This window comes from Amphiura filiformis, chromosome 12 (genome assembly GCF_039555335.1).
Source record: "Amphiura filiformis chromosome 12, Afil_fr2py, whole genome shotgun sequence".
NCBI lineage: Eukaryota > Metazoa > Echinodermata > Ophiuroidea > Amphilepidida > Amphiuridae > Amphiura > Amphiura filiformis.
In genome coordinates, this window is record NC_092639.1 from 60,013,761 (window position 1) to 60,030,710 (window position 16,950).

At 36.4% G+C, this 16,950-nt stretch overlaps 1 protein-coding gene and 1 long non-coding RNA gene across 2 annotated transcripts in view; both read right to left on the reverse strand.

Moving 5' to 3' along the window:
• LOC140166510 (uncharacterized) overlaps window positions 1-16,950 on the reverse strand; it is a 127,636-nt gene that overhangs the window by 87,923 nt on the left and 22,763 nt on the right. Inside the window, 1 exon segment of the mRNA XM_072189990.1 lies at window positions 13,245-13,330. Coding sequence (XP_072046091.1) covers window positions 13,245-13,330 — 86 coding nt within the window.
• Window positions 5,147-10,094, reverse strand: LOC140166511 (uncharacterized). Its single transcript, XR_011860875.1, has 3 exons — window positions 9,882-10,094; window positions 7,834-7,931; window positions 5,147-6,863 (listed from the first exon to the last, which is right to left on the reverse strand). It is a non-coding gene; the product is annotated as an uncharacterized lncRNA (long non-coding RNA).

Here is a 16,950-nt window from a genome sequence, read left to right on the forward strand (position 1 = left end):
AGAAAATACAATGCCCTGGGGCGTTTAATAGAGGAAATAAAATAGAAATGTTATTCAAATAAGTTAATCTAAAGGAATAGGTTCTTTTCTACTTTTTCAATGTTTCTTTACAATTACCCAAACACAAAACCTACATCGCTGCCAATGTTTAGTGGATCTGCTCTTCTTCCTAGTTTTGTGTCACAGCGCCTGCTTAGAGCATTAATTTCATCTGATAAGGCAACATTAAATGTTATACAAGCAAATCCTGTTATATTTCCAATTTAATTTACAAGCAAGTTTGGCTGTCCTAACCCGCGTAACAAATGTGGTGTGAACGAGCAGGACCAGTTGGATGTTGGCAAAACTGATAAGATGGTTAGGGTTAAACGAGTTACTCGAGTATACATCGATCTTGCCTAACGATGACAAATGATAAATGAACGCTCTTTTTTGTATGTAGATGACACATGTTGAAACACATGTGACCCCCATTCTCTATTTTATAGGTAATAAAACTAGTATTAATTAATTAACATGTTGTGCCACTTAGTTATTGAAAATAATGAACCGATCCATAAAATTTGCATTGAAAAAACAAAGTAAAAATCAAAAATATTCTGCCATCTGATTCTTGGCTTTACCCCTCCCCTAGTTACCCCTCCCCTTTTTTGGCGCAGGGGGGGGGTGTTGAAGCTAACACTTTAAATGAAAAATGCATTGTTAATACAAACAGATGGATTTATTAATAGTTCATTTGCAGGGAGGGAAGGAAAAACATTCTAAAACATCATATTGTATTTTCAACAAAAATATTCCTTTACTGCTGTATACAAAGACACTGATAACCTTGAAATAGGATTAAGCTTTTGGCAACAGATTTCTTCTTTCTAGAGCAAATTATCATAATCCCTCAAAATTAATCAAGAAAATTATGTCAGAAGCTGATACATAATGAGACACCATACAGCACATACATGTACAGTGATCGAGATTGTGTTTAAAAGACTTATTGGATTTGTAGATCCACCATATGATAACCGAGTTATGTGTTTTATTTAGATTGTGCGTACTTTGTATCTTTATGACGGTATAAATTTATGTTCATCTCTGTTTTTATCTAAATAAAATGTCAGCTATTTTTAAAACATACGCCTTAGCATTTTATCTGCACCTCTTGGGAGCCTACATTTAGCACATTTTATCCAAGGAAAGAACAATCACAATAAAGACAGATTATTACCATAGAGATTAGACATAAAGCTTACATAGCATATTATATATTTATGATGTAACAATGGTAACATTATTTTATTTAAAAATTTGGTAATGTAATCGAGTAATTGCAATTGAATTATTAAAATCTATATCAATAATACTGAACAGATTTCACACAGCAGACCAACTAATTAAATCTTCAGTTATTATCATATATTTTCATGTACCAATGTGAACAATATACTGATACAGATGTTTGTCAATAAAACTGTTTTCACAACATAGTTAATCAGTGCCTATATAAGAGAAAAATACTTGTTATTAACCCTAATTGCTCTTTGGCAAATGAAAGGGAAAGAAGGAAAGAACTAGTGGCAAATGGTGGTCATAGACCACAAACCTAGCTGGGGCATGTTGGTGTTTTGGAGGTATCTCAAATGCAAAATATTCCAAAAATGTTCCCCTGGTCATGAGGCTTGTTGTCACCGAGTTTGAGTCCCGTACTCCTTACAAATTCTAATATTTTTACCCCAGATAACCTTTGACCTGACCCCTGCAGTGTTCCAAAGTGTTCCCTTGGTCAGTAAGTTTGTTGTCACAGAGTTTGAGCCCCGTATCCCTTACAGTTGTCCAAGAAATGCATTTCTAAAATTTGACCTCTGCATGACCTTTGACCTGACCCCTGCAAAATGTTCCCCTGGTCATGATATTTGTTGTCACCAAGTTTGAGCCCCATACCCCTTATACATACATACATACATGTACATACATTATTTATAAAGCACCTTTAAAATTTATCAAAGCGCTGAACAAGGAGAGAAAGGATGGAAAAAAAGGAAACACAGCGGAACAAAAAAGAAGCTAACTGAAAAGGTGAGTTTTCAGTTTCTTCCTGAAAACTGGAATTGATGGAGACTCCCTGATTGCTTTAGGGAGTGTGTTCCATTCCCTCGGGCCAGAGACAGAGAAGGTATTTAAACCAGATCCTCTATGTGCCCTAGGCTGACTAAGCAGAGTCTTATCGGAAGAAGATCTCAATTCTCTTCCGGGAGCATAGGCTAAAAGAAGCTCACAAAGATAATTAGGGGCACAGCCCTGAGAGCACTTGAAAACATAAAGCAGAAGTTTAAAAAGAATTTGTTCCTGGATTAAAGCCAATGCAATTGAATGAGAAGGTTGGCGGTACCAGTTGAGCGAGGGACAGAGAAAATCAAACGCACAGCACGATTTTGTAGCTTCTGCAGTCTATTTCTTTCACCTTGAGTGATACCATAGAGGATTGCATTGCCATAATCAAGTCGGGCCAGTATGAGAGATCGAACAGCATGGTGACAGGTATCCTGGTCAATGAATTTACGGATGCGGTAAAGATTACGAAGATGGAAATTGACAGACTTTGTGAGGGTGGTAATGTGGTCACGCATAGACATGGTGGGATCAAATATGATTCCCAGATTCTGGATGGAATTGGAGGGCTCGATGATGACTGAGCTGCTCAAATGAAGCGTAACATTGGAAATGGAGTTAATGGCACGAGGGATGCAGCAGCAAAGAATTCAGTTTTTGATCATTCAACTTGAGTTTATTGATTGTCATCCACTTCTTGATATCTGAGATACATGCAGACAATCTGGATAAAGCTAGATCAGAACTTCCAGGAACAGAAGGATCAAAGGCAGTATAAAGCTGTGTATCATCTGCATCACGGCATCGCCAATACACGCATTTTCGATAATAAAGTATTTGGATTTATTGGTGAGTGAATTGTTTCCTCCAGTAAGGGATTTCGCGAAAGCACTACTGTGACGTCACACAAATGACGTAAACAAGGGCTTCCCATAGCGCAAGCAAAAGACGAACAAAGCACAAAATTGCAGATGGAAAAATGCATCAAACTCAAAGAATAAAATAAATAATTACCTAACGTTTCAATTTTCATGTAGTAATAACTTTATTTTGCTGTAAAATTGCTACATAATAAATATTAAGAGTTAAACAAATTATTAATTATGCGTTGAAATCATACCGCTGACAGGCGTGTTTTCCGCCGATAAGCAGCACAATATTAACATTTTCAATTTACCGAGAATAGTGTACAGAATTTCATTAATAAAAAGAAAAAACCACAAAGAAATATGAATGTGTGGTATGGAAATGGAAAAGAACACTACACACTTTCCAATAATACTAAAAGTGCGCCGGGACAGAACTTCCAAGATGAATAAATTTGGCATGATTTGTTCAGTATTTACGGATGAAATCGCCATTATAGTATGCGGGCAATTAAAGCATCTCACGTTACAGCGCGTGTTATGCATGTCACCGCAGCCGCGAGTTACGGCGCAGTGTAAAGACCACCACAGTGCATACAAACACGTATGATTGATGAAACCGTTTAGGTTTTTTTTTCAGAATAGCCATACTATTTCACAAATTTTAGTAATATAAACACGTTTGAGACATTTTCGAGTGTTTTTATTTTTTATTTTATTTTAAATCTGGACTTCTACAGTGATTTATACACTAGCCTACATTGACTGTAGCATCAGCATGTAGGTAACCTTAATCTATACACCGTGGAAATGCTGGGTGGCTGGCTATTAAGTTATTTAAAATTCTTCATTTCAGTTTTATCAAGATTTTAGTCTTTAGGCCTGGTATAGCTTTACGATGCCTAAAATCTTGATAAAATTCTTGATTTCAAAGTTCTGTAAAAGCTACGGCACATTGAAATCAAGGATTTTTTCAAGATTTTAGGCATCGTAAAGTTTAACGTAAAAGCTACGGAACATTGAAATCAATTTAAATTCTTAATTTCAATTTTATCTCGATTTTAGGCCAACTTTACGAGGACTAAAATCTCGATAAAATTCTTGATTTCAAAGTTCTGTAAAAGCTACGGCACATTGAAATCAAAGATTTTATCACGATTTTAGTCATCGTAAAGCTTTGCGTAAAAGCTACGGAACAATCAATAAATTCTCAATTTCAATTTTATCTAGATTTTAGGCCTAGTAAAGCTTTACGATGGCTAAAATCTCGATAAAATTCTTGATTTCAAAGTTCTGTAAAAGCTACGGCACATTGAAATCAAGGATTTTTTCAAGATTTTAGGCATCGTAAAGTTTTGCGTAAAAGCTATGGAACATTGAAATCAATTTAAATTCTTAATTTCAATTTTATTTAGATTTTAGGCCTAGTAAAGCTTTACGATGCCTAAAATCTCGATAAAATTCTTGATTTCAAAGTTCTGTAAAAGCTACGGCACATTGAAATCAAGGATTTTTTCAAGATTTTAGGCATCGTAAAGTTTTGCGTAAAAGCTACGGAACATTGAAATCAATTTAAATTCTTAATTTCAATTTTATCTCGATTTTAGGCCAAGTAAAGCTTTACAAGGACTAAAATCTCGATAAAATTCTTGATTTCAAAGTTCTGTAAAAGCTACGGCACATTGAAATCAAGGATTTTTTCAAGATTTTAGGCATCGTAAAGTTTTGCGTAAAAAGCTACGGAACATTGAAATCAATTTAAATTCTTAATTTCAATTTTATCTAGATTTTAGGCCCAGTAAAGATTTACGAGGACTAAAATCTCGATAAAATTCTTGATTTCAAAGTTCTGTAAAAGCTACGGCACATTGAAATCAAAGATTTTATCAAGATTTTAGGCATCGTAAAGTTTAACGTAAAAAAGCTACGGAACATTGAAATCAATTTAAATTCTTAATTTCAATTTTATCTAGATTTTAGGCCTAGTAAAGCTTTACGAGGCCTAAAATCTCGATAAAAGCTTCGACACATTGAAATCAAGGATTTGATTAAGATTTTAGTCATCGTAAAGCTTTGCGTAAAAGCTACGGAACAATCAATAGATTCTCATTTTCAATTGTATCTAGATTTTAGGCCTAGTAAAGCTTTACGATGCCTAAAATCTCGATAAAATTCTTGATTTCAAAGTTCTGTAAAAGCTACGGCACATTGAAATCAAAGATTTTATCACGATTTTAGGCCTCGTAAAGCTTTGCGTAAAAGCTACGGAACATTGGAATCAACTAAAATTCTCAATTTCAATTTTATCAAGAGTTTAGGCCTAATAAATCGAGGCTTAAAATCTTGATAAAATTGTCCACGTTCCGTAAAATCTACGGCACATTGAAATCAAGCATTTTTTCAAGATTTTAGGCATCGTAAGCTTTGGGTAAAAGCTACGGGACATTAAAATCAATTAAAACTTCTCAATTTCAATTCAAGCGAGATTTTTAGGCCTTTTGTAAAGCTTTACGAGGCCTAAAATCTTGATAAAATTCTCCATTTTAATATTCCGATAAAGCTACGGCACACTGAAATGAAGGAATTTATCGAGATTTTAGGCCTCATAAAGCTTTGCGTAAAAGGTACGGAACATTGAAATCAAATTCTTAATTTCAATTTTATCGCTATAATCACTAAAGAATTAAAGATACAAATACACAATTTGTTTGTCTTCCAATTTTATCATTGATTGTGGCTCAATAAAATGAATTTTAAAAAATTCCTGAAAAAACAGCTGGCACAATTAAGTCACATGATGCTACCCATGCGGTGGGTTACCTTAAAGCATGGGCTTTCCTGAAAAAACTTTGACACAAGTTGTATCAGTATTTCTTTGATCCATCTAAATGCATTTGTGGAGCAAGGATTTAGCTCAATATGTTCACATGTATGTGTATATGTGTACATATGTTGATATGTTCATTTCCCCTTTACTAAATTCAAAGTGCATTGTACAATAATACATGCATTGTAAATTGCTGCACATTCATTTTTCAAGCATACTGGGGTATACTTGCATATGACATTATTTCTCCATAATGTTCTCAAATAAAATTGGTTTGTTGTCTTCTCATCCATTCTTCTGTTCCTGTAGGTGCTAAATGTATGGTTGCTGAATTTCGCAAAAGAGTCCCCCATAGCTGACAGTGTCAATACACACATGTATAGGGCAGTATACATGGTATACAAAGACCGTGTGGGTGAACGACACAAAGTACGATGTAACTGGAACTGAAGACAGATTGTCTAACTTGTTACTGAATTTTAATAGTTGATAATATTTTTCCTTTGAAACCGGAATATTTTACAAATTTTCAACAATCCACCATATCTGTCCACTGTGAACAATTTTCTCCTACCATATTCATTCCATTAACAACCCAGGGCGCGTAACAAAGTCATTTTGGGTGGGCGCTTATATAATGTTTACATAATTACATATCGTCACTGGGCAGGAAAAACCTCTTATGTACTTGTGGCCCTTGAACATGTTTAAAACAAAACTGCATAGAGGTTACATAGGAGGTTTTGCTTTAAACATGTTCAGGGGCCAATAACACATATGAGGTTTTTCCTGCCCAACGATGATGTAAAAAATGGCCCAGAATATGGACTTTGTGTGTACATGGCTCTGTGTTTGATACACAAGTAGTTGGTTGAATGGATCCTGCACATAATGGTACATGTACATCCATGATTGTAATTGACTGTGCTTGTATTGTTAAAAGACCAAACAAGTCCCATTTTGGTAACAAAGCAGATCGGTGCCTGATGGCGTCAGGAATACAGCGATGTCGAGCCACAGCGATGTCGAGCCACACTCATGCCGAATCAATATCAAATTCTGGACACCTGCATCATGTGTAAATGAAAAGGATAAAAATGGAAATTAGGTAATTTCTTGTAAACCGATACTGTAAGAACCCAAACATACTAGTATCTAACCAATGCAATGGAAGTTTCATTAATGCTTCTATATTCCCCCCAGCTACTTTGTATAATGCACCTTCTCTATTGTAACACTGCACTGTCCTCTGGGCAACACAGGGCCATGGACAGTGTTAATTTTGAAAATTTACAAATCCAACACAAGGCCCTGCCAGCTTCTACACAGGGCAGGGCATTTTATCGAATGGTAAGTCCCCGACTAAATCCTGGCCCACGGTAAAGTTGTAAGAACTTAGTCGCTGTTCACTGACTTCCAAACAGGATGAACTCTTTGAATGGTGAATCCCTACAAAGTCCTGGCCCCATGTTGAAGTCCCTGACAAGATCCAGGCTCATGTTCATGGCCCATCTTGCCATTGTTGAGGCACCGCTAAGACATGCATTTTCGGTCCGGTTTTTCGGTACCCAACCAAGATTTCACTACCCAGGTAAGAGAGTCAGCATCATGTTTTTTTTTTGGTTTTTTAAAATTATTTATGTTATTTATTTTCTTGGTTTTGGAGTGTCCCTGGACCTATGCTAAATAGTTAATATGACGATTATTCATAGTTGACAAAAACAATGTTGTAGTAGGTTTTTTTTTTTTTTTTGCGGGGAGGGTCAGTCAGCCATGAATGATGCTAACATTTAGCTCTAGGTCCAGGGACATAATTATGCAATTTTATGCCCGAAAAATGTGTAGGGTACCCAGATACAAAATAACTCGAAAATGCATGCCTTAGTCACCATTTTTTTAAGTATTTAAAACAATAATTCTAGATGACAACATCAACAAACTCTGCTCTACTGCGGAAGGACTTTTGTAGGGCTGGTCTGTCAGAATTGTCTAGAATTATTGTTTTAAATAGATTGCAACTCATTGTTAATTACATACCGATACTTAATCATAAACATAGTAATCACACTCCATCAATTTGCAGTAGGCCTATTCTGGTATAATGGCAACTGTAACTTTCCATTATTGGATGACACCTGAAAATAACAATGTGGCAAATGGAACATAGTTAGGGTAAATAAACTGCAAAAACTGTACTCTTTGTTTGTGTTACAATGTACCTCATCAACATCAATGGGGCTACTAATTGTACGACCGGGTCTCGGATACCCTGGCAACTACAGGCTCAGCTATACAGGGAACTGTACGCCAACTCCATAAAATCCCCATATGCCCCTTCGACTTCCATGCCGAGCTGGGCATCTTTGTATCAGAGAGCTCCCCCCATTAAACTAGAATTTTCCCGTCTCTGTCAATCGACTTCCATACAGGGCGTGGCTTGCTTAAAAAGTCTACTGTAGCCACAAATTTGCTCACTGATAACATTCGAGGCTAGAGACCATTGCATTCGAAAAAAAGCTGAAATCGCTGAAGCATGACACTGTGAAGCTCAGAAATAAACACAACTATTCAGGATGGGCGATTGCATCTAAAATTTTACACTTTTTAAAACCGGTGGTTTTAAAAGATACATTTGACTCATCAAAGTAACTAAATTTGTTCCAAATTTCAACATTTACATAATATATCCCTTACAAAAAATATCAAAGCTGATCGTGCTAATGTAGCAATGGAATCTAGTAGTGTGCATTAACTTTAATGCGCAAAGTTGTGGCATTTTGTCAAAGACAAAATCAAAATTGCATTGTCGAGTCACTGTCCCAGCTCTGTCCTGTACCGATTCCCGACTGTGGCCTGTGGGGATATTTTTACTGGTCAAGTCCCCTGCTATGGGCTATGCCCTGTGGTTTACATGTACGCACCAGGTACAGGGGCAGGATTACAATTGATTAGCAAAGTTGTACATGCATCAATTTGTTTAGCATTTTATTTCAGTGTTTTAATTTTCCTTCAAGTTCGACAACAGACCAGTGACGAATGACGTGACTCATGAGTGCAGCGTCTTAACGTCTTTCAATCAATTCTTACATCATCATGCATCCGAACATGATAATAGATAATGATGAAAATATGTATTAAAATTTATTACCCCTGATACAGGCCGGCGTACAGGACTCGGGAGGACTTGACGTTTACAGGGGTCGAGGTTGATCGACAAAGAGTCATGACAGTAAACATGTGACGTGTAATTTCTGTAAATCATGAAATGGTTATTCATAAATTCTGCTCCATTCTCATAATCTTAGTGGTGGTGCAATTATGTGTACCCCTGGGGTGGTGAATTCTCAAAATGGTCTGCCAAAAATCGCTTGTCCCCCCCCCCCCCCTTTGGCTGTGCCAATAAACCTCCGCCAACCCTTTTGACATGCCAAAAAATCTTTGCCCCCCCCCTACACAAGATTTTGGAGGACCCGAATTTATAACCTTAAATTGTCTTTAATGCGAGGGCAGTGAGCAGGAAATTTTGCATATTTTAATGTGTTCCTTAAACATTTTCCTACACCTTTTAGGGCGTAATATAGAAACGGTAGGCCTACCCAAAATATCTGTGCCAAAATTGCTTGCCCCCCCTTCGACCTGCCAAAAATAGCTTGACCCCCCCTTTTGACCTGCCAAAAATGCTTGCCCCCCCCCTTTGGCCTGCCAAAAATCTTTGCCCCCCTATAATTCACCACCCGGTGGTACACATAATTATTGCACCACCCCTTTATTCCTTTATTTCCCACATGCACATCTGATGTACGCATTGTACATGTTGTAATTTGTATCATGTAAAGCTTACCGTGATTGTTTTGCAATATTGATCAGCTGGCTATGCTGCAATACTGATACTGCACTGTCAACATGTCAATGTCATAGAAAAAAATTATCAGAATTATAAGCTTTCCGGACAAGTCAACAACATGTCCCACTTTTCCAAGCGTTATAACCGGCCTGGTGCACTCCACGATCGTTCAAAAAGTAATATGGTTAAACTTTGAGACAATAAAAGCCTATATATATTACGAATTGTGTGATTTACTTACGGATTCAATTGGGATTCACATGATGAAAATCGTAACAACATCACATGTGCGTCTGAAGTCTGACTCTGAATACACCCGATCGTCCACTTTTTCCGCCCAATGTAGAGCACCCACATACGTTAACTGTTACGTACGCGAAAGTCGTCGATGAATATTAACGCCCAATTTATCGCAATATTACACCCAATTACGCTGAATGGGGTGTGAAATCAACAACAGCTGATTAAGAGTAAACAATAGACCACCTAACATGGTGTATTTTGCTCGAATGAAATACATTTCACTTTTTTGGCCCCGGACGATTCATTAAAAATGTGAAGTAAACACTTTAAATATTATAATTAAGCTATATCATTACAATCTCTTCGTTAAATTTTCTTCTAGGAAGAATGTAAAAAATAGCCATTTCGGGCTACATTACGTGCAGTTACGTGGGCTTTCAATGTATTAGGGATGGGCGGTAACCGTTTATTTGCGTACCGCATCGACCGCGATATTATGGGCATGGGCAATCTTTTTTCTTGCCGAAAGATGCCGTGGCATATACGTGGTATCTCAAACCCCTTACAGATGTCCAGATAATGCAGTTGTAAGATTTTACCCCCTTAATGACCTTTGACCCCAATTCTGTGTGCAAGTTATAGGCGTGTGGTATAGCCGGTGCATATGTGCAAATGACGTCATTGTGCTATACATGTAATATGTGGCCGAAGAAGCAATTTGAAGGTATTTGGTTAAATACTGGAAATGCCCCCTTAATGACCTTTGACCCCAATTCTGTTTACACCCTATGGGCACTGGGTATAGCCGATGCTTATGTGCAAGTGACATCATTGTAGGATGTTATATGTAGGAGAAGAAGCATTTTTAGCTGAAATCACATTTTGGGCCTACTTGACCCCTCTGTGACCTTTGACAACTTAAGTGTCATGTGACATGTATGGTCATGGTCAATGATGGTTGTGACCAAGTTAGGTCAAAATCGGTCAAAGCATGTCTGAGCTAGAGCAAAAAATGCCACAAAATTGCCAGAAAGAAGAAAGAACGGATAGCAAAACAGGACCTAGCTTGGGGGGGGGGGGGTGTAAACCCCCCAGCTAGGTAATAAAGAGATATGATGAATAAAGTAGTTGTTTGTTTGGGGTGGGATTTGAACCCGGGGCCCCTCACATGCCAGAGCACCAGTAGTGGTGTTTCGCTGACCCGGTCAACAAATCTGTGCGTATATGACTAGGAATGATTCATCATGTGGGGTGCATCCATGCGCAGCGGCTTTCAGTATTATATAGCATGCTGTGTAGTTAGGGCAAGATCATGTTTGGATGGTCTATGGTTAGGGTTAATAACCTAGATTACAGACTAGATATTTATCAAATATTTATGCTATTTGCTACTACCACAACATGCTCTTTGCACCTTCAATCACAAATTCACATTATCATCATTGATTAGAGTAAATGACAAAATTATTGGGCTATTCCATTTAATATCCACACCCGGGATCCACACTACCCCTGTGGAAGATTTTGGAAATATTAAATGGAATTAACACAGTAGCAGCTCCATTTGAAACTCATTCTCCCTCTGTGCATGTGTGTGGAAGATTCAGGTTGAATTTTATCAGAGGGTGTATGAAGTTCAAATGGAGCTGCCTAATATGCTCATTTCATTTGAAACTCATACTCCCCCTGTGGAAGATATTTCTAAAATCATCCACAGGGGTAGTGTGGATTTTAAATGGAATAGCGAGATAAAACAAAGGTTAATTAAATAATATGTATTGTAGTTTACATTGCAGTGGGTTAAACTTGATCAAAGATGGCATAATACTCTAAAAAATGACTGTTTTCAAATGTTTGAAGAATGAATATCCATCATACTTATTTTCTCAATTTGATTTTGTTCCTGATAACCATAATCATATGACTAGAAATCATACTTCTAATACAATGATTGTACCAAACAAAACTTAAATCAAATTCTGGTCAACGTACTTTTCACGTCAGGGCAGCCTATGCATGGAATTATGACTTAAGGCCAATTTCAGTCAAAAAAAAAATTAAAGAAATTTAGGCCTGTCTTTATCTACATTTTGTTCACTTGCTTGCTTGATTTTTGTATATAAATATAATTATTGTATTTCTGTATTTTGAATCATGGTATTTATAATTAATTTGTAATATATTGTAAATACGAGGGGGTATCCAAAAGTTTTTGACATCACACAGAAGTGAAAGTGCTATACCGATGAACTTTTGTCAGTGTAATCACTGGTCCTTATGTACATTATGGTCCAAAAATGGTCTCGTAAGTATGTTTACTTTCTTCACAGGTGGCGCTAGATAAGAAGTAGGCGCATAACCTTTTCGTGATAAGATCCTCCACTTTCTTGAGTTTTTTCACTGTGGCCGCATCATCCGTAAGTGATGGACGTCCACTTCTTGGCTCATCTGTGAGAGACATGTGGCCAGTTTGGAAATTCCTTTTTCAAAAAGCAATAGTGCCATATGATGGGCAATCATCACCGTAGATTGCTTTAATTTCATCATAGATTTTCTGAGCATTGTAGGCCTAACCCTTCAAATGCAGGAACTTTTACATGATGCGTGCCTCAATTTTCACCATATTGCAGGTTATGTGCCTACTGCCCATCTAGTGCCCCATGTAAAGAAAGTAAACATACTTATGAGACCATTTTTGGACCATAATGTACATAAGGACCAGTGATTACACTGACAAAATTTCATCGGTATAGCTCTTTCACTTCTGGGTGATGTCAAAAACTTTTGGATACCCCCTCGTACATTGTAAATACTGTATGATATTTTGTAAATATTGTGTATCGTAATATATTTTGTTGCTAACATGTATACAACGAGGGCCTGCATGAAAAGCAGTGCTTGTCACTGAAGCAGTATAACCCTCAATAAAGAAAGAATATTAAATAATAATAATAATAATATTGTCCTAATGAGAACACTCAATCACAACACTCCATATTAACCAAACTTATTCGAACACACAGAAAAAAAACATGGAGTCTTTTAGAATCATTTATAAGCAAACATACATGCAGTGCTTGTTAGAGTGATTTTCATTGTGATCAGCTTCAAAATTTCAAAGCAATGTCTTACACATATGACATCACATCTAATCTATATTACCGCCTTACTTGTTCCGAGAAATTGCACTCGAAACCTCGGACAGACAGATGGACGGACCACCAAGAAACATAATACCTCCAGAGGAGGCATAAAAACAACTTTTGTTCCCTTTTTCCTGTGAAAAAAAATAATTGTGGCCTCCTACATATCCCTCCTCCCATATATATATATTGATTAAACCCTAAGAATGGATACTAACTCTGTCATATTTGAAGCATATTTCTAGTCGTTCCTTCTTGGCTCTCTCCAGAGCAGCTTCGTTTTCGTAAGTAAAATAATCACTACCTGCAAATGGAAAAACAAGAAAATGGAGAAGGAATTAGGTTACATACATGGATGAGAATATATATTGGTGAGTGGAAACACAGACCCTATGCAAGGATAGCCTTGAAATGAAGAGTATTACAAATTACAAGCAAGTAAACTTTGGTAGCAATCTTCTTCCAAGGGTCTGGGGTTAACATCCCAGTCTGTGAACGAATTGAAACTTTTGCTAAACACTGTATGTTTACTGAAACTAAATAATGCACAAATCAATTGTAGTCCCGGCCCCCCAGGGGCCTGGCAATAGCGGGGTCCGAGCCAGGACTTGGCCGGGGATGTAACAGCTCAATGTGTCCCCGCAGTGCGGGGACGTAGTGGGGAGTGTATGGGGATGTAATGCCTCTCATACAGGCCGGGATCTACCCCGGGAGTGTACACGGGACGTAATAGAAGAGTACTCACAACTGTGCCGGTTCATATGCGGGGGAAACACTCGCGGGGACTTCGAACATGGTGCCCGGGGCTAGGGGGCAGGAACTTGGCCAGGGATGTACCCCGGGATGTACACAGAAATAGTGCCCCGCCCTGCGGGGACTAAGCCGGGACTGTAACATGTTTGTAACAGTTTCCAAAATTACATCCCCAGGTATAGGTCCCCGCTATCCCCGGCCACCGGGGGCCGGGACTACAATTGATTTGTGCATAATGGTGTAATAATATTAAACACCCACCACTGACCGTACGTACATGTAGCTTACCATGCTCACAGTACATGTGCACTGACTCAAATTAATAAATGTTAATCCTCTGTTGGAATTCAAAACCAAGTAAAACTGATTTTCTTTCACATACATGTACATTTTGTATAGGCCTATTGTAAACACTAAACAGGGTCTTATGCAGATTTAGGTGAAAATACTATTCTTTCATATCACAAAATCTATTCAAATCAGATACTAGTTTTTAAATCTATGAGTTAATTTTGTCCACAAAATGTACCTTTTGATTATTTACTAAAAGCCATAATGTACAATCTTATAATATGAAATTGGTTAATTTTTTCAAACCTGAATTTTTTGCATATTTGTAATGTTTACACATGTCCCAACTTGCACCTAATGGAATCGGCCAAATTTGTTGTTTTTGTAGGGCAACAGAGCAAAGTTCAACATACATTTGTATTTATCATAATTTAAAAAAATATAATAATATGTCCTCCTATAGAACTGTGTGTTAAATGGCCAAAATAACCAGTGGGGTTTCTTTCACTTTACCTTTCTTTCAGTAACCATTCCTGTCAGTTATTACTAACATTATTTAAACATTTTGAATAAATTTTAACACAATTAAAATTTGACGGAAATCGTACATTAAGGCTTTAATTGCAATATTATGTGACCTTTAATATTTAACAAAACACATACTATTTTTACAAATGAGCCTGTACCTTGAATTACTGTAGCAATGAGAAGTACATCATTTCCTGATATATCAAATAATTACAATCATTGTCAGCACATGTACATTGTGCATACATACGCTGTCGTTGTAAGCTGTTGTAGCACATTCTTATTGTAACTACATTATGTCAGGTAAATAATGTATTATGAATGAAGTGCAACATAATTTGCTAACCTGTTTTGTTGGGAGTAAAAATGCAGCATATACTGGTAATTTTTTTTTTTTTTTGTATGTAGGCCTACATATGTATACAGTCCGGCTCTGATATAATATTTTGTGGGTCCTATATACACATATCCATTGTGTAGTGCTGTCATCGACATGCAATTTATGTCGACATCAGAAAAAATTGCCAATCTCAACAAAAATTTGGATTTAAAAACATTTATCGTCATTGTTTTATGACACATGGTACCTATGAAGTAGTGGTAAAATTAGCCATTTATTTTGAATAACCATGATGTCTTTTTAAAATACATGCATTAAAAATAATGCATAAAATATGCATTTACTGTGGTAGTACATGACATGTATATCATATCTCTACCGAGTTAGGCTTACTTCATGGCAACATGTCAACAAAGAAAAAAACATTGCGATGACAGCACTAATACTATGTGACGATATATTGTAATAATAGGGCTATTTCATTATAAATGACACGTTCACAAAAATGGCTTTTATCATATCTGGTTGATATAATTAGGGTGATAATGCAGTGTTATTAACTTAATTCTAAGTATGCCACAAACTACAAGCTACATGAGCATTTTTACAGAATTCTGTCTATTTAAAAAAAAAAAAAATTGCCAAAAGGTACATTTTAACCCAATTTTGGAGTCCCATTTCATTTTGCCCATGTATTCTGAATTAATTCTTTGAAAAATTAGGTACATTCTATGGCAATGTGCTTGTTGCAATGAAAATATGATATGTGTGGAACATCATGCAAGTTGAATGGTGAAAATTGGTGCAAAAATGTTAAAATTCCGTAGATTCTTGCAAAATTGGCATTTTGCGATAAATAAAAAAATGAGTGTCCTCTCCAATTCATGCCTCCATTTTTGTTAACATTAAAGAGGAAATATAAACCCTTACCCTACCTGTATAATCTGTGTTATATTACCAATTGATGGGACAGGGCACTGATTGAGGAATTCATTTATTTTACATACAGTAGACCACTTGTTCTTGATACCACAGTTCCGCGTTAAAAATTTGTCCTCTCCAGAACTGAAGTTAATTACTAATTGTTGAAATAAGAAGGATTATATCATAGAATGTGAAATTTGTAGAGGAAGAGTGGTCTTCCTTCTACCAAGGTGGCACATGATTTGGTATTTGTGCATTTTTGCAAGCCTGTATCCACGATTCTGTTTGCAATTTAACAAATGTCCTCTCCAGCACAATTATGTCATTTCCATGAATTGGTAAACAAACTAAAAATAAAAATTTCAAAGAGCCAAACCCACAAGAAATTTTTGCATTTTATTGCAAATTATGCTTACAAACCACTTTAGTGTTCAAATTATTGTCCAGTTGTTGAGAACACATATGATATTATTCTGCATTGAACTTCGGTTAGCTAAAAATTGCAATATTCCTAATTTAACCAGAATATTAACCCTGTTTGTAGTGGATTTTAAATGCTGGGGATCTTTTATGCAATAATATTGATGCAATAATATTGATGCAGCTATTTCTATTTAAGTTAAAGTATGCTTTATTATGTGTTAAAAAATGTGTCCTATCCAGAACAAATGACACAGGAGGGGTCTTTTATTTTAGGTTTTCCATGACTAGTACAACAGATTGACGCAGAATACTCACTTATGCATCAGTGTAGCTATTGGGCAGGACAAAATGACTATTTCATGAATTTTTCATGTGAAGATAAAGTTTATCCTTAAAATATGTAGTAATTTTGCACCATTTATCTGGATTAGTATCAATTTACTAATTGTTTTATATTGAAACTGGCATATTTAAGACACTGAAGTGTAAAGGAACATACAACAATTATTACAGACTAAATATGAATAAGTATGAACCCAATGTTGGTTACATATACTCTTTCAAAGTTGTGTATTAAATTGTTTAAAAAAATGTCCCCTCCAGACGGCAGCTATGTTTTACACAGCAAAAATTCAATTTAATTTTTTTAATGGTTCCTGAGGGTT